Consider the following 23,465-nt stretch of genomic DNA (forward strand, 5'->3'; position numbering starts at 1 on the left):
GGCTTCTTGGCTCCCCACGCCCCGCCACTGGACCTGTGATCATGGGGTCAGCACAGTGGACTGTAGCTAGTCTTGGCCAACATTTCTGGCGGAGGAGGAGGGGACAGGGGTAGAGAGGGGGGTGCAGGAGGGCAGAGGCAGAGGTAGGGAAAGAAAAATCGAGGGCTCTGAAGGCGAACCCAGGCAGAGTGCGCTAACCTGCTGGAGTCAGGACGTCCACAGGCCAAGATGCCCCCAGGACTCCGGGTGCTGCAGAGCCTCAGTGGGACACAATCATTCTACTCGGCAATCACATGTGGCTGAAGAGCACCTCTGGTCCCGATCAGCCCCCCACACTTCAGGGGGATTTAAGCAGGAGTCCGGGCAGAGCCACAGACACCTGGCAAGGAAGACATGCTCTCTGAAAGCCGAACCATACTAGACAGGGTGTTAGACGGGGGACTAACCTGCAGCAGTTTTCCCAGAAGGGCAATGGAGGCAAGGACACGGGGTTCCTCGGATGACCAGTACCCATCTGCACCACTGCCTGCCTGTGTGACCTCTGTCCCAGTGTCCCCTCCTCTCCTGACAGCCCTGTTTCTGATCAGCCTGTGACAGGTTCACCTTCCTGCACCTGGGAAGTAGGGACAACACACGGGTGATGCCTCAGCTGGGAGAGATGCTCTTTTGTCTGACATCCCGGTGCCCAGAAGAATTTGAATCTTATGGGTGTTACTGTGGGCCAGAAGGACGAGGCGAGCCAAGGGATACCCTGGACAGGTAGGGATGGGCGAGGGTGGCAGGCCAGGGGTGCTGACGCTGCTCGAATGAGAGGTGATAACTCTCCTCTCCACTGGGGACAGCTTCAGGCTTCACACAGAGCACGGCCTCCCGCGGGGCTGCGGCTCAGGGTCATGGGCAGCTGAGGCTCAGACTTGTCTGCAGTTATTCAGTGGCGAAGGAGCAGAGCCAGATGCTGACCTGTGGATATGGTGCTCCAGAGCTCCTTCATCTCTGAAGCACCATAGTACTGCCGATGGCCCCAAGAGAGTCCATCTGCAGACCTTTCAGCGGACCCCAAATCTGCCCCAAGTACTAACCCCAAGTACCGCCGATGGCCCCAAGAGAGTCCATCTGCAAAGACCTTTCAGGAGACCCCAAATCTTCCTATTTTGCAACAAGGAACATGCCGAATTGGCACACCCACCCAGTTTGCCCTGCAGGTGACCACAGGAAAGTTACTTCCTCAATAACTTTTTTTTAAAAAAAAATTACTTATTTTTTGAGAGAGACTGAGAGAAAGAGAGAGAGAGAGAGAGAGAGAGCAGTGGGAAGGGGCAGGAGAAGAGGGAGAGAGAGAGTCTTAAGCAGAATCCGTGCTGAGGGCAGAGCCCAACAAGGGGGTTGATCTCAGGACCCTGAGATCACAACCTGACCCAAAACCAAGAGTCGGACACTTAACTGACTGAGCCCCCCAGGTGCCCCAGCTTCTCAATAACTTTTAACTGCTCAGTTTTATATCTGCCACTTTTGAAAGAATTTTCAGTGACCTCGTGCCTTGGTGAATCCATTCACTCATTTATGCACCCGCCCAACCACCCACCACCCACCCCAGGCTGGTGCATTCAACCCACCTTTCTTGAGCTTTTGCTCTGTGCTGCGCCCTATGCTGGGTGGTGGAGACACACAAGTGAGCTTACACCTGAACAAAGCAGCTCGCAACAAACTGCCAGTGCCCCAGAGGATCTGCGTGGTGCAGGAGACGGGCATGTCAACCAAAAGACCACCAAGATCATAAATGCAGCGGTCAAAACAGGGAACAGTGGAGGAGCCAACCTAGACATGAGTGGAAGGAATATTCCGTGGGTGGAGTTGATAAGATGTAAAGCCTGATTGCACGCGGGAACTGTCATGGCCCCTGGCCAGCAGACTCCGCACTCAAAATGCATATCCCTGGGATGGTGGGGCTGCTGAGGGAAAATCCACAGCTAGAATAGATACAGGGGACAGGGAAAAGACAAGGCCTGGTGCCATTAACACACAGGCTGGAGGGACGGCAGGACCATGGCGCATGTCACTTGCAGGTCAGATGACGTCTGGCTGGCTGTGTCTCTCCCCCAGACACCCACCTCCCTGGCCTTTCTCCCCTTGCCACTCAACGCCTTCCAGCCCTATCATCTGACCAAGCTCCGCAGGGCATCCAGTGGGGAGGAAGCTAGGGGCTCTGCTACACAGGCCACCTTCAAAACTTAGCTCCTGCTGGGAGACAGTGAGGACGCATCTATTTTAGCAGAGTGTACACCACACTGGAATCATACGTGTGTCTACATTACAAGTTCGACAACGTGGGCTCCACTCTCGGAACAGTGTAGATACTCCCGAGGCCACAGCACTCAGGACACATGGCAAGAGGTAAAAGTCTAGCAGTAGTCACTGTGTCCTGTCGAACCCCATGGAAAGACAGTGGGGTTGCTCCTGAGCAAAAACATGAGATTTGACCAGCAGGCAAATAAGTTACAATATGGCTTCCCTGACCTCCATGGGGAAAAAATTAAAACAAAGCCATTGCCATGACCAAGGAAGAGTTACTCAAATTGATCTCATTTTCTGCAGGGATGTCTTTTCAAAACCATGCATACTTTACATTCTGGGCAATTTGGGTGACTTTTAAGGGTCTTTTGATCATATGTGATTTCTGATTCACTCGCTGACTTCAGATTTTCACTGAGATTAGCTTTTCACCACCACCCGCCCCAGGCAGGTGCACACACAGAGTGTGTGGTTCAGCTGAGCAGGGCGACCATTTATAACTGACGCAGACCTCCAGCCATCGGCCACTGTGGCAGGCACAGTCGTGGGGCTCCCCCCATCACTGGCAACAGGGGAAGCCGATTCTTGGCTGAGCACTAACTCCACAGAAGGGCAGCCGGTCATGGTGGAGCCCTGCTCTGGCTGTGGCCTCTGACACCACGTGAGAACTATCTGCAGATGGGTGAGTGGCAGTGGGAGGGTTTGGGGACAGTGGCGGCTCCTCTGGGCTGGCACCGTCACAAGATTCCACTGGGTATCTATGGGCTAGGCACAGTGGAGACAGTGAGGCTTTATCAGGCCCAGATGGGGGCTGTCTATAAAGCAAGACACCGATTCGTTCCCGTATGGCTACGGAGGCTCTGCTTCATGCTGGACGCTTTTTTAGATGTTCTTTCTTTATGCTCAAGGTCATTACTCTGCTCTCTCTCAAGGCTAGGGTCCAAAGGGGTGCCCTATGGATGTGAGATTAATCGTTCTATTAGGTAAAAGGTTAGAGGGGGCAGGGCCACTGCTAGTCCATCTGGTAGCTTCGTGTAAACTAAAAATGGTAACCTCTTCTCAAGCTCTTTTTTTCCGTCTCAACAGATGCAAATTATTATCATAAATATGCAAATCATATTTGCAATCAACAGAGTCATAATAAGAACACAAAGAATTTTTTTAATGGTAGGATGCATACAGTGTGACTGACACGGTTTTAGATGTGGTATCTTTGTGAAGTGCACAACCTAAACAACCATACATGGTGGTTGTGTGTGTGCCGGAAACAGATGCCTTGGCTTCTCTCCCTGCTGTAGGGTTTGTGGGAGAGGCAGGCCTTGAAGGAGTTCCTGAGTCAGCTGGGTTTTCCTTGGTCTTAGGTGCTGTTTTTCCCATCACTGCTGCGTGGAGCAGGTGAGACGCCTGGGCTGCCTGCTCGGGAGGCTTCCTCGGTCACCAGTGCTGTGCGTGGACGGTACAGCCAAGTGTAAGTGCTGGGGGCCTTCTCAGAATCACATGGGGTTCAGGCCTCCCGATGCTGCCCCAACCATGTCTTCGTCTACAACGTGATTTAATACTCTTCTTAACCGTGACGCACACTTATTACCGATCCTGCCGAGGGCACAGAAGTTCAAGAGCTAAGTCAGCTGCCAAAAGTCAGAGCTGGGTAGGAGCAGACCAGGAGCAAGTGGCTGTGCTTATGGCGTGCCTGCTGCGTGCCAGCCGCAGCTCTCAAGATGGATGAACAGAGTTAGACGCCCCAGGGATCCTGTGTGGAGGCACCGAGTCCTCCCTTTACAGAGGTGGCGGCGGAGGTCACACTGCAGAAAGAAGTGGGTGGTGGGAGCGGGAGTGGGGCCTGGAAAACCACGTTGCCTCAGACCCAGAACCCAGTCCGTGTGCCGGGGGCTCTCATGGCATTGTGTTATCTCCCTGAGAAGTGGAAGCCCTGTCCTGAGTGATACCTCCCAAGGAGCTCCACGGAAAGGGAGCGGATCTGGCTGAAGGCAGTGGACCCGCAGCCCCCGTCCACCCTCTCCTGGAGCCTCCGCAGGGTGTCTGAGAACCAGCACCCCGGGGAGCGAGTGTCAAGCTCATGCACCCTGGGGCCAGCTTTCCATGTCCAGCCCACGGAGGCAGTTCCTCTAGGCTTTGCAGCTTCAAGTCCCTGCTCCCTGGAGCAAGTCATGAGAGTCCTGCGAGGGCTTGTTCCCACCCTTGTGCTTCCTCCATGGAGGCCCCTCCCCTTCCTCTGCCCTCCCTCAGCATCGGCGGGCCCCTCCCCGCCTCCTGGAGGTCCGCATGCACCTGTCACGCCCAGGAGCCCCCTGCTCACGCGTCACTCATGACTCCTGCACTCACTCCATTATCTACCCCACACACCTCTCTTGGGAACTTGGGAACTCTCAGACACAATCCCTGCCTCAAGTGCCCCACAGCCCGGAGGACAGACAGATGCGCAGGTTTCTGCTCTCATCCCGGGTGGAAGTGCTCACGAGAGTGCAGGTGCCCTGGGACCCGAGGAGGGGGTCTGAGCCGGGAGAGCAGGGCACAGGGTGCTGAAGAACTGAGCAGTCGGAAGAGGGGGCGTGGAGGGATCTTACAAGACGTTGTCAGGTTCCCAAATGGCTACACTGGGTGTGGATGTTCCCGGAGAAGGGAAAGAGGAACACCAGGGTATTTGGGGGAACTTCTGGCAGTGTAGGAACAGAAAGGGGCGCTGGGGGATGGCTGTGGCCAGGTGCGGCAGGGAGCTAGACAGGCACCAGATGATCACCTGAGGTTTGAACTGTTGGGGCATGAGGAGCCGGGACGGGTATAGAGCCACAAGTGACAGGATCAGATTACTGTCATCATTGGATGTCACCATGCCGTGGGATCTCGCCTACTCAGCTGAAGAAGGCTCTTTCACTATCCCTGCAGCCTCAAGGAAGCCAGGAGCACGGCCTTGGGGGTCTGAACTCCGGTGGGGCTCCAGGGACCCAGGTCAGCCCTCCGTGAGCTCAGAGCAGTGTCCTGCACCATACACGGTGCTGGGTCATGAGAACAGGGCAGAGCCTGCTCCGTGCTGTCTCGACACGAGGCCCAGAACTGCTCGGGGGAGCAGGCTCTCGTGTGTTGTCCACTCTGCCCTTGGCCCCACGTTTGCCTGCCCCTTCTTTAGTTTCCTTGTGTTGGAAGGCAACAGTGTAGGAATTTAGAGGGTCTGTGTGCTGAGAAAAAAAAAAAAAATCTGGCTGATTTTTTACTTCATGGTTAGGTTCAGATGGAAAAAAGTTGGAACAAATACTTCTCTAGCTTCATAGAAAACTACAGGTAAGAAAAGTATTTGCAGGAGGCGTATCTAAGTACCTTCAACACATTACTTATCTGAGTCAGATGACCTCCATCCCCACCCCCAAGGCAGGCAACACAAATATTCAAGAAATCAGGTAGGGTTGCCTGCAAATAAAAACACACTAACTAGAATTTCAGATAAACAAAAGTAATTGTTCAGTGTAAGTATGCCCCAAATGGATATACTTACATGAACATATTTATCTGAAATTCACAGGTAATCAGGCATCCCATCTGGCGAGGTTAAAATAGATTGCACAAGAACTACTTCCGTGTGCGAAGGGGAAAGGTCTGGCCCAGAGAAGTAAGGAAGTAAGATATTTAACAGTTCTGTCCAACAGATATTTTCCGAGTGCCAACTCAGGAAATAGGGGTCAAGGATTGACTTAGGTGCTTGGAACACATGGGCTCTGCCTCCTCTCCATCCAGCGAGAGGGAAAGGTAAACAGAGACACGGACGATTCATGCACAGTGTCATTAACATGCAACCTGCTGGAGAGAAGGAGCCATAGGTGGGATCGGATGGGAGCCCAAGAGGAAGGTAGTCCCCTTACCCTGGGGCTCAGGGAGGCTTTTCTGGAGGAGGGGATGCCAAGGGGAATTTTGACAAACAGGTATGAATTCACCAGGAGAAAGTGAGACCATTCCTAGCAGGGAGATTACATGGACGCTGAATGCTGCGAGGTTCCCAGATGGTGGGTGGAAGAACAAGGCTGAAGGGGCAGTCGGGCTGGCCACAGGCCACCTTGCATTACATGTCCGCTACTCTGTTCTTGTCCTCTAAGGTGTGGGGCAGAGCCTGTGTGCAAAACTGCTTTGTGCCTGTGACCAGACGGCGGCCGAATGCATGGCCTCTGCCTCCTTTAACCAAAGCCTGAAGTCATTGGGCGCACAAGAGTGCCAGGGGCCCCAGCTGTCCTGCGAGGACGGCATGTCTGGGGCGCCTGGGGCTTCCTCCCCTGGTTCCAGCTCTGAGGAGAACAGCGAGGAGGCCATGCCCCGCACAGAGGGCCTGAGAAGAACCAGAAGATTTCTGGGAAAATCACTTGGTCCTGTGGGGACCAGGTGACAAGGCCCCAGAGAGATCCCTGGAGAAAGCAACAAGCGCCCCCCACAGTAGGTTCCTCCCATTACTGTCCCCCCCCTTGCACCTCTGTCTGTCCTCCCGTCCTCAGCAGGGGCTCCAGGGCTGAAGAGCCAGCGAGCCCTGTGCACTGTGACGCTTGTGAGCCCACACAGGAATGTGTTCTGTACTTCCTTCGGTGCACACTGGGGGCTAAATAAAAACTCCAATCGGTGTTGGCTTTGGTTTGTTTTGAAGAAATGCTACAGAGACTGGTGTGTGAGTAGATGCCGGACGTAAGATGATGGAGCCATGGAGCCAAAGTATCTCCACTCTCTCATCACTGAAAGCTTCTCTTCTTCTGTTTGGGGGAGGGGGAAGGAATGTATTTAATCAATCTTATAAACTCACTAGTGGGACACCAATAACCCAAGGATATGTGCCAGGGACTAACGACAGCTCTAGCATGTGTCTCTAAAAACACACCTGCCCTTTGAGTTATTCCAAGAGGCGGATTAGGATCACGGTAATGGTAAGAAGCCTGAAATCACACCCGTCCTTCCATCCACCCACTCAGCGACCCACCAGAGATGCTCCTGTGTCATCAGGCAGAAAGAAGGTAGTGTGTTACCAGACTCTCTCTCCATATTCGATAGGAACACAAACTCGTTGGCTCACATCACATCCTTGGCTCTCAACCCCTGTAAATCACAGGTCTGGTGCTGAGATGGGTAAGGGTCCCTGCCTGCTCCTCAGACTGATGGGAAAGCAGAGCTGCTAGAGTTCGGTGTGGCTGATCTTGCGGCAGGAAGATATTCTGAAGTTGGCAACAAAGTTAAGAAATGAAAAGGTGCTGATGCCAAGCCAACAGGAGACATCCTTCCTTGCTTTCCAGCACGTTATGAGCAACTTTTTCCTTTGAAGACTTTTCATTTATCTGAGAGAGAGCAAGCAAGCAGGGGGAAGGGAGAGGGAGAAACGGACCCCCCACTGAGAAGGAAGCCTGATGCGGGGCTCCCTCCTAGGACCCTGGGACCATGACCTGAGCCAAGGCAGCTGTTTAACCCACTGAGCCACCCAGCACCCCATGATGAGCACCTTTTGATGAATCCAACACATTCGTACCTTTTTCACCAGGTGACCTTAACTAACAGCCAAAGCTGGGTTCCCTCAGAAGTGAACCCTCTGACAAGAACTCGAGAGCAAAATAGGGCAGGAAAGGTAGCCAGTAAAGGGTGTCTTCCCGAGCCAGTGACAACTAGAATACACTACACGCTGAAAGGAGACTGATGGGGATCAGCTTCTGACAGATCAGCCTTTACTCCTGGAGAGGGGGACACCTCCTTCTGGCCTGCTGCACACAGGGACAAAGCCGGCTCCCGGGCACAGAGAGCCTTCAGGCAAAGAAGTGCAAGTGCGAGCGACCGGCTGTCAGTGGCAGAAGGGGAACTGGCTTCAACTACGGTATGGCTGGCTGGCTCCTCCTACCTGCAGCCAGCAGCAAGGTCCCAAAGGCCAGGCTGGCCACCTGCGTGGTAACTGCGCCTTCACCACATCTTCGCCGGTGATGGCTGGCTGGATGTTGCTCAAGAGAGAGACAGAGCTGTCCTACTCAGCTCTGGTTCCCAATCCAAAAACCTCCTGTGGACGACCAACCTCTTCTTCAAGTGTTTTCTGCTCTCCAAGACCCCGCTGGTGCTTCATCTCCTGTCCCCCAACCCCTGTACCCACAACCTTGTACTCAGCTCGAGACTCTGTAGGAGTGTGAAGAGTCTGAGATCTCACCTTCCTTTCAACTCGTAAATGCATCTTTGTTTATGGATGCTGGCAGAGCACACGAGGCACCCCCAGGTCAGAGAAAAAGGCTTTATTGTCTACAGTAAAGGCAGTAGCCAGAGTCTCAGTATTTCTGCTGGTCCCTCAAGCTCTGGGGCACCATAGAGGGCAAAGTGACACCTGACACAAGGTGGGCTTCCTTACCCAGGAGAACCAAGTTTAGGGATCCGAAACTACATACTGGCTGTTAGCCTGCTTGACTGTTAACCCCAGAACATTTCTTTAAAGCAGGCTCCACAACACAGGGCTTGAACCAGCGACCCTGAGATCAAGACCTGGCCACTTAACTGAGCCACCCAGGCACCCCAAAACACATCATCTTTATACGTAAAACTTTATATGACTCTACAAAGTGTGTTACCTGATCAACTTACTTTACAAGACTCTATACCGCATACTTTATAGGTAAGTGAGGTCTGCCCTTGGCTCCAAAGGGTGACACCATTCCTACTTTCCTAGAGTCAACTCCGTTTGCTAGAATACATGAAGGCTGTTGGTGTCTGCATGGTCACATGACATGCACAGATCCATGGAGAACTGTCTGGCAATAATGGTCTCAGCTAATATTTCACTGAGAAAATGGAAGGTTTCCAAAGGGAATGCCCTCCTCTTTCCTGCTGCCAAAGCTACAAAATTACTGGCAGTCTCTCTTCCTTCTTCTTACAATTAAGTGTTCTTTTCTCAGATCAAAAGTTAATCCCTTCAACTACGCTCTGTGTATAATGAGGGGTCTATTGCCTTCTCTGGTTTGATTCTTGCAAATGTTTCCTTTTCTTTAGTGAGAGAGAAAGCATGCACATGGTGATGGAGAGCTGGGGGGGGGGGCGGGAGGGGGTGGGAAGGAACAGAGGGAGAGGGACAATCTTAAGCAGACTCCACGGCAGTTGGGGGCTTGATCTCATGACCTGAGTCGAAATCAAGAGTCAATGTTTAACTGATAGAGCCACCCAGGCCCAGTATTCCCTTTTTTTTAACTAATTTATTCCGCTTCTTCTGTATCAATCTAATCAGCATGGCAAACATACCCTAAAATCTCCAATCTTTAAAAATCCTTGATTCCTTTAGCAAGATGAGGGAAGTGTAGAATTGTCAATCTGATGCTCCTAGCTTTAGTCGCATCCTTAAATGCCAAACTAGATGGTGCTCAGCTGGGTACTGATGACCTGACTCGATGTCATCCAATGTCTACCTCTCACTCCACACACTGCTGTGCTAACCAGCTACATGGTCTCTGACCTGCCTTGTTCATAGAGGTGGGATTTCACAATGCCTGCCTTCCAAACTTCTGTTCTTCTTACGTTCTGACACAGGACTTCTCTGAGAAGGAAGCATGGGCAACTCAGCGCTCAGGCACACACAATCCAGAAATGGGGGGGAGGGGTTGCTGCCAACAGGCCAACCTTGACGATGAAAGGGTACATGCTTCCCTGGAGTTCATCACCAGGGCGGCCAGATCAGAGTTCACAAACCTCCTTACTAGAAACATCCAGCAGGGGGCGCCTGAGTGGCTCAGTGGGTTAAGCCTCTGCCTTTGGCCCATGTCACTGGTCTCAGGGTCCTGGAATCAGCCCAGCATTTGGCTCTCTGCTCAGCGAGGAGCCTGCTTCCCCCTTCTCTCTGCCTGCCTATGATCTCTATCTCTCTGTCAAACAAATAAATAAAATCTTTAAAAGAAAAAAAAGAAACATCCAGCAGGACGGACCTCCAGTCACCTCCAGTGATGGACAGTTCCTACATAAGTCCTCTTCATGAGCCTTTTCTCCTTGTATTTCACAGTTCCAGCCAGGCCCTGGCCGGGTTTGCTGGGATCGCAACCCAGAACAATCCCCATGTGTAAGCCTTTTAGTGCAAGTTTAGTGCAAGTTCTCCTAAAGCAGAGACTGTAAAAGTAAAAGCCAAATTCTACTGCAGGAGGAGGCAGCACTTGATGCTCTACCTTGGCTCTCCTTTTTCATTCATATGAACTTGGTGCTTGCGATCAGTACTTCTCAGAACAGCGGACGGGATGCGACAAATGAAGGCTGGAGAGACAGCGTGGGGCACAGCACGTAACGCAGACTGCTGCTTCTACACCGCAGCTTCCTGGAGGTGGAATAAGCGAGCCAGGGCGGCAGAGGGAACCAGAGTCGTTCTGAACTCAGGTTCCCTGAGTTCCCTTAGAGGCTTTGTTTACATTATACAGGCAGAGAAGACGGAGATGCTAACACCAAAACTGATGCAGAGAAGGCCACTGCACTTTCCCAGCTCACACTACTGTGAGTACTGAGAAGAAAGCTCTGCCTGCGCCATATCTCCTTGTGACCGGCAGTTAGGGTCCCGAGTCTTCCATGAATGTGCGGACGCAGCCACCTGGCAACCTGAGTTTTACTAAAGCTCTTCATTTTTAACTAAAGCAAAATATTAAATAAACTTAATTCAGTAAACGTCATAGCTATTACAAATATCTGCATGTCCAGAAGTAATCTGATTTTGTTTTATTGCTTACCTATGAACTGCACAGTGAATCTTTACATTTCAAAAACTCACCTTGTTATATTTATTGCATATATTGGCATGACTAAGACAAATGAGTTCCATTTTCAGATAGGAGGAAGAGAAATGTTAATTGCTGGTCAAGTGTGGCATTACTCTATAAGATAATGAGTTCAGAAGCATTTGGGGGTGTCTGTGTTGTACGCACATGCAGGTAAACGCCAATGACAAATTCTGTATAAACAGTCGAAGTCAACACAAATATAAGGAATGTTCATATGTTAGCTATTCAATGTCAAGGAAAAAAATGAAGCAAGTGTATGCAGCAAAAAGAGAATGAGTAACAGTTTATTAAGAGTTTTAAATATCTACAAAAATATAGCCATATGGTGAACTTCAGCAAATCCTAAACTTTCAGCCTCCAAACTGGCTATAAACGGAACACACAGCCATTACCCAGCAGGAGTCCTGCAATCTCCTGAAAAGGACAAACCAAAGAAAAGACCCACTTCTTAGGAATCATTACTAACATGACCAGTGCAGTCGTCCAGGATATATAGATGTCTACTGTGATTTAAAAACAACAACAACAACAAGAAAAAAACCTGCAAACCCCACACAACAGTTTACAAACAGACCAAGGGAGAGATGTGATAAACATTAATTCAAATGGTTTTCCTTTACATGCAATACATGCATTTTTTAAACTACAGAAAAACATGAAATTTTGTAAAGTTTGTATGAGTGCAAGTGAATATAGATCTCCTTTACTTATACTATTAAATTATATATTTTTCATACAAAAGCACACAGTGTTAATTTATAAAATGACATCCAAGTGGATGATGATTGTTTCTGAATGTCCCCCTGCTTAGATTTTTTTAAATGCACAAAAATTAATATACTTCCTTAAAAATACAGAAGAATAAAAGAGAAATAAAAAACAGAATACTTGACCTGTCATATGATGACACATTTTACCCAATCAAGAGGCAAAGTTACAGTGACAGCTGCATGAAGGCCATTAAATACCTGCAGTATTATTCTGAAAACAGTCTCATCTACCTACATTTAACACACCACCCAGGAGGGCTGTGTATCATTTTATGGGTTTTAATGACTAGGATCTTTTGCAAGATGTTTCAAGATGCTGTAGTTCAATTCATTAAAAAAATCTGGGGTATGGTTTTTCTTTTGTCACTTCCTGACTTTTTTCTGTTTCTTGTACAGGTGCCTAATAATCATAAACACAAACTTACAACCTGCCAATCTCACTGTACGTTTTCAAACAAAAACAAAAGATAAAAACTGAATTAGTTTTTGAGCTACAATTTTTGATATGTATTTTGCTCTTTGTGAAAAGAAACTGAATCTGGAGAGGCAATACAATTATAAAGAGGTTATTCTATAAAAATGTCCTATGAGAATTTTATAAGACTTGCAAAGAGAGTTGTTCATTTTTGCTGTTTGATGGAATTCACTAAAATGCACATAATTTTAAGAAAACACTACAGGTCTGTGAGCACTTGTGCAGGGTACATACATGACCTTGGTAGCTTAAATCAACAGAGCTCACAACTGACGATCCTCAGCACACTTGATTGCTAAAGCCACAGGCACTCTTTTCAAATGTAATAGAACAAATCCTAAACAGATGCATACAACTTAACAGTTCAAATCTTACAGATCAGAAGTCCATCTGGAGAATTTTCTGACTTTGAAGATTTTAAACAATGCACAATATAAAAATGCAAATAATGTGCTTTTGATAGAACTCAAAATGTACACAGTCTTCACAGGTGAACTAGTAGCAGTTTTAAAGGTCTTTTTTTTCCTACACTAAATATAGATCTGATTTAATTAATGGAACCACAGCAAAATATTACTATAATTTTAAAGTATAGTCTGTAAACCAATACATCTTATGATGTAAAAAAATATTGCACAGTTTGGAACACCAAGAGTAAGCTCCATGCTTCTCTCAAGTAGAATGGTCAAACTCTTGGCAGAAAACACAGTATTACAAGAACTAGACACTTTTAAGTATGGCAATTTTAGGGTTGGTCATATTCTAGGAATATTACTCAACAGATGTCTCATACCATAAACAAGTTGAGGAATGCCTATCACATGTTATTATAGATCACAACATCTAAAACATGGGGACAACAAGCCACAGAACAGTTTTGCAGCCCCAAGATTAGCAATATATTTGTATCTATTTGCTTTTGCAGATAACCAAACACAAAAGCAATTCTATTTCTAAGCAGTTGTGTAGATGTTTAAGAAATACAGTAGATACCTGACACATCTTCAACCCTCTGGAGGCATAATATTTTTAAAAAATTACCTGTTTGTGAAAAGTTTAAAATATACGGTTTAACTATGGAATAATGGGACATCAATCTATGTCCAACTCTGAAAGCCAACAGGAACTGCAAAAGAAATGATCATGGCAGAAATCCATCTTCAAAAGTATTCTAAATCATAGACAGCTCCACCATTTCCAATGTGGCATGTGCCAAGCATTTGGTTGAAGAGAAGTCTCACTGTTATTCTCAAGAATTATGTTAATACGCATTAAGTAAACTCTGAAAACTCAGCATGGCCTTAATTTTTCGGCTTTAGATTCTACACTGAGATCTTCGTGAGCCACTCAGTACACACACAGATCTGGAAACTTCATCTCATAGACTGGGACGGACTGGTACTGGGCATGCCCAGAAGTAATGGTCAGTGTTCCTGACGGACTGGGAGGAGGGCTGTAAGAGAGAACAAGCCACAGTCAACAGGGACACGGGAAAGCGTTCATTTCTCAGAGCACTCTCCTAACTACCTGCAAACAGCAGAGTGAGACGCCCTGCTTCATTGCGGGCGAGCTACAAGGCCATATGGGGGAAAAGACCACAGTGCGATCAAGCTGTTCTTAAGTTTGAACCAGACATTTTCATCTGAGCACGTGTGTGTCTAATTTTTTCTAACAGGATTACACCATACCCATTCTGGCAAGCCTGCTCTGCTTCACAAGCAGGAAAACCTTTTGCGTGTCCGCACGTCGTCCTTTTCCCTGACAGCCTGGTAATTCATCAGGTGGATACACGGACTGGTCTGATCCAGGGGATGAACGCAGGTTCATTTCCACTTTCCAGTATTATAATGTTCAGAGGTCTTCTCTTATATATACATCCTTTTTATCCTGATTGTCTTACAAACACAATTTCTTAAAGCATACTCATGATTTTGACTTTGATACATATTGCCAGAATTCTAGTAATTTATACTTTCAACATTGGAATATACTTGTTCTCTTTTTCTTTTTCTTCTTCTTCTTTTTTTTTAAATCTCTGCCAATCTGGTGGCAAAAGGGGATTCATTCCTATTCGTATTTTTAATTTTGGGGTTATCAGTAGAGCTACATATCCCAAAGACATCCACAAAACACTCAGTATCCTTTTTGTTTCTTTTAAAACAAATTGTCTATTTGAGTCCACTACCTGTATTTGTACTCACGTGTTGTTCTCTTATCAATATGGGAAACCAACTTTTTTTTTTTTTTTTTTTTTTGTATGATACTAATGCTTTTCCACAATTGTACTTTTAGAGTCTCAATCCTGTGCTTTGGGTTTTGTTTTGCCAAATGCTTAAAAACTTACCAAAAAATCATTTATGATTTCTTATGACTAAAACTACAAATTTATCTGCAAAAAACTGGTGTCTTTAAGATAATAACTTTCTATTCAAAGCAAGGCATGAGTTTTCATTTGTAAAGTATTCCTATACATATCTCAGAGATTTATAGTTATTTTATATGTCCTATATAGTTCTTTGTTAGTGTTTTTTATAGTTATGAATATATGGGAATACATTTTCATTACCATTCATACAGTAATGAATTTAACTAATGTATGCACAAATCTAACTTCATATACTTGTCTAACAGTAAACTGTTAACCTATTCAGTTGTTTCTGTTTTTCTGCTGGCAATTAATAATTATTTGCAATCTCCATTTTAATATTTGCAACACCCCCCCCTTTTTTTACTGAGGGATAATTTTCAGAGTGAAATGTACAGATTTTAAGTATACTATATGACAAGAATCAAAAAACTTATACACTTATGTGCTCACACCCCAATAAAGATAATGAACATGTCTGTCATTCAAAAGAAGTTCCTTTGTGTCCCTAGTCAATTTCTCCCTACTCCCACAAACCCACATTCAACAACTGTGTTCTGATCTCTATTGCTAATGATTAGTACTGACTGTTCCTGAATTTCACACATTCTATTCATACAGCCTAAAAGAATGGTCCATATAAGCTACACTCTTTTATGTCTGGTTTCTTTTGCTCAAGATGTCTTCTTTCTTTTTTTAAATCCAAAAATATTGTGTTCTTTTTTATTGAACAGTATTTCACTGTATTAAGAATATCACTATTTGTCTATTGTTTATCCACTCTCCTTTGACGGACATTTGGTAATTACAAAAAAAGCTGCTATGACATTCATGAACATATCTTGCTTTGAATGTAAGTTTTCATTTCTCTGGTAAATAATGAGAAATGGGATTACAGGATCAACAGCAGGTATAGGTCTAACTTTGTAAGAAAATGCTAAAGTTTTACAAAGTGTTTGTGCAATTTATACTCCCGTGAGCACTGCAGAGTGTTCTTCTATAATGTCCAAAATACTGTTAGGCTTATCCTATGAAATTCTTTCACACACTGTGTCACTCTGTTTTTACATTATGATCTAGTTATTTTTTAGTTTCCTCTTCTCTCCTAAAACACGTGTATATTTCCCTTTAAATTCTTCAGTGTACGTGTGTGTATTTTTAGGTCCCTGTCTACTAATTCCAATAACTGATCACCTATGGGGCTGCTGCTTCTTACTGTATTTTCATGCTTCTTTGCATTTCTTATCATTTTCTTTATTGCACAAAGGTCAAGGGAATGAAAGGACAATGGAGACTGAAGGATAAGACTTTGTTCTGTTTTTTTTCTTGAGAAAACAAGACCTTTCCTCTGTCTGGTGGTTAGAATGTAAGCAAACGAACAAGAGGAGATATATCAAACAAGAACAAAAAACTCCGTATCATGTAGGCTATCCGGAAGTACTCTTTCCTAACTAGGTGACCTTGGATAAGTTACCTAACTTTTATGTGCCTCTGTTTCTATTCTTGCCAAGCAAAATTAATCACTACCCTTGTTCAAGCTCTGTTATAAATATTAAATGAAATAATGTACTTATATATAGTGCCTAGAAGAGCATAAGTGTTCAATAAATAATAACTATCAGTAGTGAGTGCTCAATAAATGCTATTAGTAGGATCCGCAGTACCCATAAAAGAGAATTAGTCATAATCCTTATTCTAAATTATTCAATCCACATAGCTATGACAGAGTGATTAAATGTAATATGGTGGGTCCTAGCAACATTCCTTTTAAGAATTTTTTGAATTTTGATTTTTCCCATTCAGTAGTTGAATGACCTTCAACAAGTTAATTCTCTAAAGCCTCATTGTTTCTACCTAGAAACCAAAAGAAAAGAAAAAAAAGGCATCTACCTACTTTTTCAGGACTGATGTGAATTAGCAAAAATATCAGATAGAAAATATATACCATAGGATCCATTACAAAGTAGACCATTACTATTATAATTAACAGACACCAAATAAGTAAATGCCTACAGCCATCAATTTTCTCTCAATCTAAGGTATATTATACATCGGATATTAAAGTGTTGATTCTCTGTTCTGAAATTTTTTAAATGAGTAATTCTTAGCTTAGTTGGGGTGGCAGGCATGGTGGGGAAACGCCTAGAATAAGAGGTGTACTGATGAAAACGTGCCTTGCATAAAAGGTTGAACTAAGGTTGAAAAAAGGTTGAACTAAAAAAGAAAGTGGACCACAGCGTGTACCTGACTCTCCCATTATAGAGTCCTGTGCTTGAGGCAAAACAGACTTAGCTCATCGAGTTAAAAATATAAAAGATACAGCTGATGCATAAAAAAAATTCCAAAAGCTCAGCTTAGAACTATGGCTCCTCCACTGTGCCACCTCAGACAGAGACTACCATCCACACCACAGTCACAGAAGTAAGTGCATAAGCACTTTCCCTAAAGGGAACATGCTCTTGTCTCTCCCTCTGTCCTGTGCTTCCCTACTTCAGCACCAACAGACACAACTATGTAACTGAACACAACTATGTAACTACGCATGCTGAAGTCTATTAGATACCATGTGTCTGGGACATAAAGTTACAACAGGACTGAAATGGGTATGACTGAGGAAAGTTTCATGAGAGAATCCGGCTTGTCCTGGAAAGAACTGTGCAGTTGAACCATATAAAACAGTAGTTTTTTGCAGGTCAAAATGGTGAAGTATGACACCTGGTTGAACATATTATTAAAATGTGAATCTTCCAAATTACCCAGATTTCCTTATGGGAGCACATGGAAGGAAGGAATCATCTAGAAAGGCAAGCTAGGACAGCTAGAAGACACTAGAAGCGATACTATCAAGGTCTATCCAAATAGAATGTCCATGACAGAGGCACCTCTGTGATCTTGGGTTTGCCCTGACTGAAAAGCGCTATTACTTAAACACAACCAGCCACAAATCTACAGAGGGGTTTAACAACTTCTATTTTTTATTTTATTGCTGTTGTTGTAATAAAATCCTTACCGTATGGTGAGTTCCAGTATTTGAGCAAGTCGATCATGAAGCAGATTTGCCTACAAAGGGGAAGAAAAATGTTTAAGAATGGATTTTCTGATTTCCCAAATAGCCATCTGCTACTAATACAAACGTAATTTAAAGGACAAAGCATGAGTGCTACTACGAAGAAGGTACGAGAACTTTCATGTTCTGGCTTCCTCCGTACCAGCCACTGGAACTTAACGTCGAGTTTCTCTTTCATCCACTTTCTCATCTCACTGGGAGAAACAAGCCAAGAGATACATAAACAAAATAACCACAGCTAAGTCCCCGAAAGCCACTGCACAAAAGGCACCACAGCAACTGCAATCCTCGACATTCAGACTGGGAGCTGCTGTCTCCATGGGCTCGTGCTATACACACAGATCACTGAGGACTCCCAGCCAGGCCACCAGGGTTTTCAGTCCCTACCTGATACATTCCCATGTGTTCTGTGGATCTGCATAAAGTGTGGAACCTACCAACTAATGACCAAGAAAATGTCCACAGAATCAAACTTTCCCCACATCATACCCTTTACCATCTGTTCACTTACTTTGGATTCACACTGTGCTGCTATTTCTTCAAAAGGTGCTTTCTGGAATTTCTCTATCACAAGACGCCTCTTTTCCTTTTCCTGTTCTTCCATTCCACTGGTATCTATATAAATGTTTACAAAGACCCAATAAAGGGATTACAGATATTCACAGCACCCTGCCAGTGACCTTAAAAGCAAACAGTCTATAAATCAAATATAAAGGTAATTTATAGCACTAGTTTTAAAAGGAAAAAAGCAAAAGATTGAATATCCCCAAAATGTTGAGAGAGGCTAGAGAGTAGATACACAAAACATTTTGTCTAATCTAAAGGGGTAAAGCTACATAGTACAAGATCCTTTCTCAAAAAACACTCCCTTTGTCTCTCTTCTCAAAAAAGCAAGAGCATGACAGCTTGCTGCAAGGCAAGTAACTTCAAGGCCTCACCTGAAAGATGATTCTTCTATGAATATTCATGCCCTGGTACATGAGATACTAAATTAAAAGTCTGCTGAACTTGATACTGAATGGCACAGCGGAAATAAAGAGCCATTTGGAACCTCCTGTTTTAGCCTTTTGCATTTATTTCCAGTTTGAAAAGACATGTTTTATCTTAAAATGATGTATGGCCTGACCAAAGTTTGTGAGATAGTAAAATAAATTCCTGTCTTAATACTACAGATCTAAGTATGAACGTCTGCTTAATATGGAAATAGGCCTACTTTATGGCTTATTTTTTAATGGTCTACTACAACCCCTGGCAATTCTTCAGGTTGTCTTTCTAGGTTGGTTTGTTTCCTGGTCAAGAATTTCACAGGTTGAAATGCACTGTGTTCAACGTTCTTTAACCCAGGCTGCTTTTCAGGTAGAAAACTGTAGGTTACAAGTAAGTAGTTTAAAAAGGTGAAACAGAAATAGCAAGTAGAAAGCAAATAGGCTACTATATATTTTTCCTTTGAAACTGTGACAGGTTAACAAAATTGAAGAACTTATCCACTTCTGAATGACTAACAGAGACTTACGATCACCTCTCTGTTCTTCACTAGACCAGGGTAAGCAGCTGAAATGGCCAGAGGCCAGGCAGGACACATAAATGTTTACATTACATCAGGTAAAAGCAGTAGGAAATAAGGGAATGTAGACAAGATGAGGCAGATACATTCTGGTCTTATGTCCATTTCTGATGATACTTCCAACTAAACCTGGCCTACAGGCAGCAGGTCTGTTTGCCATGCTCTCAAGCTTTTTGGGCTCAAGAGTCCTTTACATACTTGAAAGTTATGAGAAAACCAAATTGTTACATCCACTGATATCTTCCATATTATAATATCAAACTGAGAAACTTTAAAAACATTTAATTCCTTTGAAAATAATTCATTTCAGAATTATGAAAGGATTATATATTAACATAAATAACATTTGTTTAATGATCATACTTTCCGAAGTAAAACTCAGTGAGGAGAATGGCAGTGCTTTATATTTCTACAAATCTCTTCAATGTCATAGCTTAATAGAAGACAGCTGGATTCCATCTGCAAAGTGCACCCAACCCACTGCAGTGTGTTATTTTGGGTGAAGTATATAAAGAGAATCTAGCTTCAGAGAGAGAAGTACTGGAGGAAAGAGTATTTTAATAGCCTTTCACAGAACTGTGATTATTTTTTCTTGGACATTACAACACAATATGAGAAGTAGTAGTTTTATTAAAAGTTAGCTGTAATACAAAATTTGAAATCTTACTAATAAACTTTTTAAACTAACTGGTTATGGTAAAATGCATTGGTCTACTTTACACTTTGAATAATCGGTATTTATGCATGATTCTGTAACATCATGCAGTGGTCATGGGGAATACTGATCCAGTGATTTACGCATGTACAACTAAATGTAGTCATGTTTCATTATACAGTATTTCTTCAATCATATTTGGCAGGTACTACCACTGATCGCATTAGAAGAATCTAACATCTATCTCATTAGAAGCATCTAAGTATTTTTTAAATTAACATATAATGTATTATTTGCTTCAGAGGTACAGGTCTGTAGTCCATCAGTCTTACACAGCTCACAGCACTCACCAGAGCACATGCCCTCCCCAGTGTCCCTCATCAGACACCCCAGTCCTCCCAACCCCCTCCCCTCCAGCAACCCTCAGTTTGTTTCCTGAGATTAGGAGTCTCTTAGGGTTTGTCTCCCTCTCTGGTTTCACCTTGTTTCTTTTTCCCCTCCCTTCCTCTGTGATCCTCTGTCTTGTTTCTCAAATTCCTCCTATCAGTGAGATCATATGCTAATTGTCTTTCTCTGACCGATTATTTAGCGTAGCATAATACCCTCTAGTTCCATCCCCGTCGTTACAAGCATCTAAATATTTGGGTGCTGCCAAACTCACAGGGGCAGACAAAAGTCAAAATTTCAATTTTGTTCAGAGTGCAAATTTTATCATTAGAAGCAAATGCAGTGCTGACAGTTTTGTTTTTTCTCTTGGGAGTCACAGCTTCATTTATTTTCCAGAAAATGCCTGCCAAATACCGTAAGGTTTCTGTCAGTCTTTTTTCTTTCTTTCTGAAGTAAAAATGGTGTTCCTCATCAAAATCGACTAGTTCTGGGCACCTGAATAGCTCAGTTGGGTAAGCATCGGACTTGATTTCACCTCAGGTCATGATCTCGGGGTCATGGGACTGAGCCCCGTGCAGGGCCTGGCACTCAGCGAGGAGTCTGAGATTCTCTCTCTCTCCCTCCCTTTGCCCCCTTGACTTGTGCACACTCTTTCTCTAAAATAAGTAAATCTTAAAAAAAAAAAATTGAGTAGTTCAGCTTGCAAATCAAGGCAATCAAATTTTTAAGTAGGCTCCATGCCCAACATGGGGCCTGAACTCACAACCCTGAGATTAAGTCACATGCTTTACCAACTGAGCCAGCCACACACCCCATGACATGCCCTATTAATCTTTAAATGTCTCAAAATATCTTTATATAATGGGTGTTCAAATTGCTTACTGAATTCAATTAATTTTATTTTGGTAAATTTGACACTGTATCACATAATTTAAAAATCCTCTAACGGATTAAGCTGATAAAGGTCAGATTTTATTTTATGCATAATGGGTGCTAGCACTCCACTTTTCTTGATATTAATTTTCTTATTCTAACAGCTCTGAAAATAATGAGAGTCATATTCCACCATATATTGCTTTATCAGTTAGAAATGAATTGAGAACAAGGTATCATTAGCCTAGCAGTAATTTATATCAATACTTAATTGAAAGAACCATTTAAAATTTTTTAAAAAGAGGCAAATCATATGAAAGTTTTTGCCATGAGGGCCAAAGGAGAAAAAAATTAGAGTAGCATTTTTGCAGTGTGAAAAGATTAGTCAGTCAAATGTGGGTATAAAATCTGGCATCAGCATTTACTACCTACGTGACCTCAGGAGAGTTTAATTTCTATGCTCTGACGTTCTCACTGATAAACCTGTAGGAGTTAACGCGGCCCTCTATCCCGTGTACCTGCTAACAATCCCAGTCAGCTCCCTACTCTTACCCCTTAGAAATATGCTTCTAATTACACTACTGTGTGCCTGTTAAAAGCTACTCTGGGCGCACCTGGGTGGCTCAAGGGGTTGCGGCCTCTGCCTTCCGCTCTCAGGTCATGATCCCAGGGTCCTGGGATCAAGCCCTGCACCGGGCTCTCTGCTCAGCAGGGAGCCTGCTTCCTCCTCTCTCTCTGCCTGCCTCTCTGCCTACTTATGATCTCTGTCTGACAAATAAATAAATCAAATCTTTTAAGAAAAAAAGAGCTACTCTATTTAATTCACTCAGAATTATTCAGAATTTTCATCCCCCCCATCTCCTACAGAAGGAACTATCCTATTTCTCCTAAGTTCGAGCAGTCTGCATCTTGGCCATCTTAAGTAAGTGTGGCATTAAAATACACTGACGTCTTTCATAATTCCAGGAAAGTCACTGTTCAGAGAAGAATGGCCTATGATAAGACAGGACAAGTATGAAAGTCTAAAAAACGTAGCTGAATAAATCAATTACAGATCTATGCAGAAATGCCATGCTGCTTGTTTATTCTGGTACATCACCAAGTACTAAGACAGAGATAAGCTAGCAAATCATTAGGAGAGTTAACAAAAATCTCACCAATTGCTTTCTTCAATGCTTCAAAGGTGATTTCTTCAGTGTTATTTACCTAGAGAAAGGTGATTTTAAGAGTTAAGAAAAGTCGATATAAATAATACCTTCAACTAGTTACAAGTCATCTAAGAACACCTACAAATTGTTTTTCTTCTTTGTGCTGGCTGGATCTGTGACTATCCTCCAGAGTATCAAATAATCTCCACTTCCTCCTTGGCTGAACCAGTGGCCTACTGCAGGGATTAATGTGGGCCTGGCAGAATCAGCCACCCCTGAATTACAGAACTGGATCTCCTCTCATGAGATATGCAACAAGATCTGAGTCCCACTGGCTGAACTAGGCTTCCCTAAGTGAAGAGTGCTTTGAGATATTCAAGGCAGAGAAAATATGTAAATATAGTTCAGCTATGTAATACATGAAAACTAAGTACTCTATACCCTCTGTAATTTTGGTGCTAGGTACAGTTTACAAATAAACAATAAACTGAAAACTTTAATGGTTTAAAAGCAAGAATCACTACTTCTTTAGGAAGTGTTCAGTGAGTACAGTTAACATCTTAATCACATTCTGGGTCTTCTAAGGTAAACTTCCTACACTTCCTTTCCAGAAACACCCTTTAATAAAAAGTTTCCCTTCTTCCTTGCTTTGAGATACATAAAAGGTATGAAATCAACAGCTTTATGATAAAAAAAAAATCAGTAATAGTTTTTATGGCACCAGCACATTTTCAGGGGGAATAATTTACATAGTTTAACTAAAGCATCTCTGAATAGAAGTTAAGAAATGATACCTGAGTACTTGCCTGGGCCTCTGGTCATCCCTAATTTTAGCTCATGAGCTTCTTTTGCTATGTCTAAGGCAGCAAGACTAACGAAAGCAAGACTTCGTGCTTTGCACCTTAGCTTCTCTGTAATACAAAGGCTTTAGCTGGAAATGAAGCAGCAAGAGTTCCACTACCTCAGTTTTTCTACTGAGGGTTCATATTTCTAGTTGAAGTCAGATTAAACTTGGGAATCTTCAGTTGCTTTGTTCTAGATATTTGGAGCAGACATACAGGATTAGGCTCTGGCTCATTAATTATTTGTACCTAGCAGTAGTCTAATACCTCAATGAAA

General features: G+C 44.0%; 2 protein-coding genes across 4 annotated transcripts in view; one reads left to right on the top strand and one right to left on the bottom strand.

Moving 5' to 3' along the window:
- OC90 (otoconin 90) overlaps positions 1–6,972 on the top strand; it is a 31,753-nt gene extending 24,781 nt beyond the window's left edge. Inside the window, exons 12-14 of the mRNA XM_059165608.1 lie at positions 588–759; positions 3,651–3,757; positions 6,393–6,972. Coding sequence (XP_059021591.1) covers positions 588–759; positions 3,651–3,757; positions 6,393–6,676 — 563 coding nt within the window. The 3' untranslated portion in view covers positions 6,677–6,972. The remainder of the gene's footprint in view (positions 1–587; positions 760–3,650; positions 3,758–6,392) is intronic.
- A 4,327-nt stretch (positions 6,973–11,299) lies between these two features.
- Positions 11,300–23,465, bottom strand: part of EFR3A (EFR3 homolog A) — a 114,183-nt gene continuing 102,017 nt past the window's right edge. For all 3 annotated transcript variants that reach the window (XM_059165607.1, XM_059165605.1, XM_059165606.1), the window contains 4 exons: positions 22,356–22,404; positions 18,231–18,334; positions 17,663–17,712; positions 11,300–13,740 (listed from right to left, as the gene is read on the bottom strand). In XM_059165607.1, the coding sequence (XP_059021590.1) occupies positions 13,635–13,740; positions 17,663–17,712; positions 18,231–18,334; positions 22,356–22,404 (309 nt within the window). In that variant the 3' untranslated portion in view covers positions 11,300–13,634. The remainder of the gene's footprint in view (positions 13,741–17,662; positions 17,713–18,230; positions 18,335–22,355; positions 22,405–23,465) is intronic.

Source organism: Mustela lutreola, chromosome 3 (genome assembly GCF_030435805.1).
Source record: "Mustela lutreola isolate mMusLut2 chromosome 3, mMusLut2.pri, whole genome shotgun sequence".
Taxonomy (NCBI): domain Eukaryota; kingdom Metazoa; phylum Chordata; class Mammalia; order Carnivora; family Mustelidae; genus Mustela; species Mustela lutreola.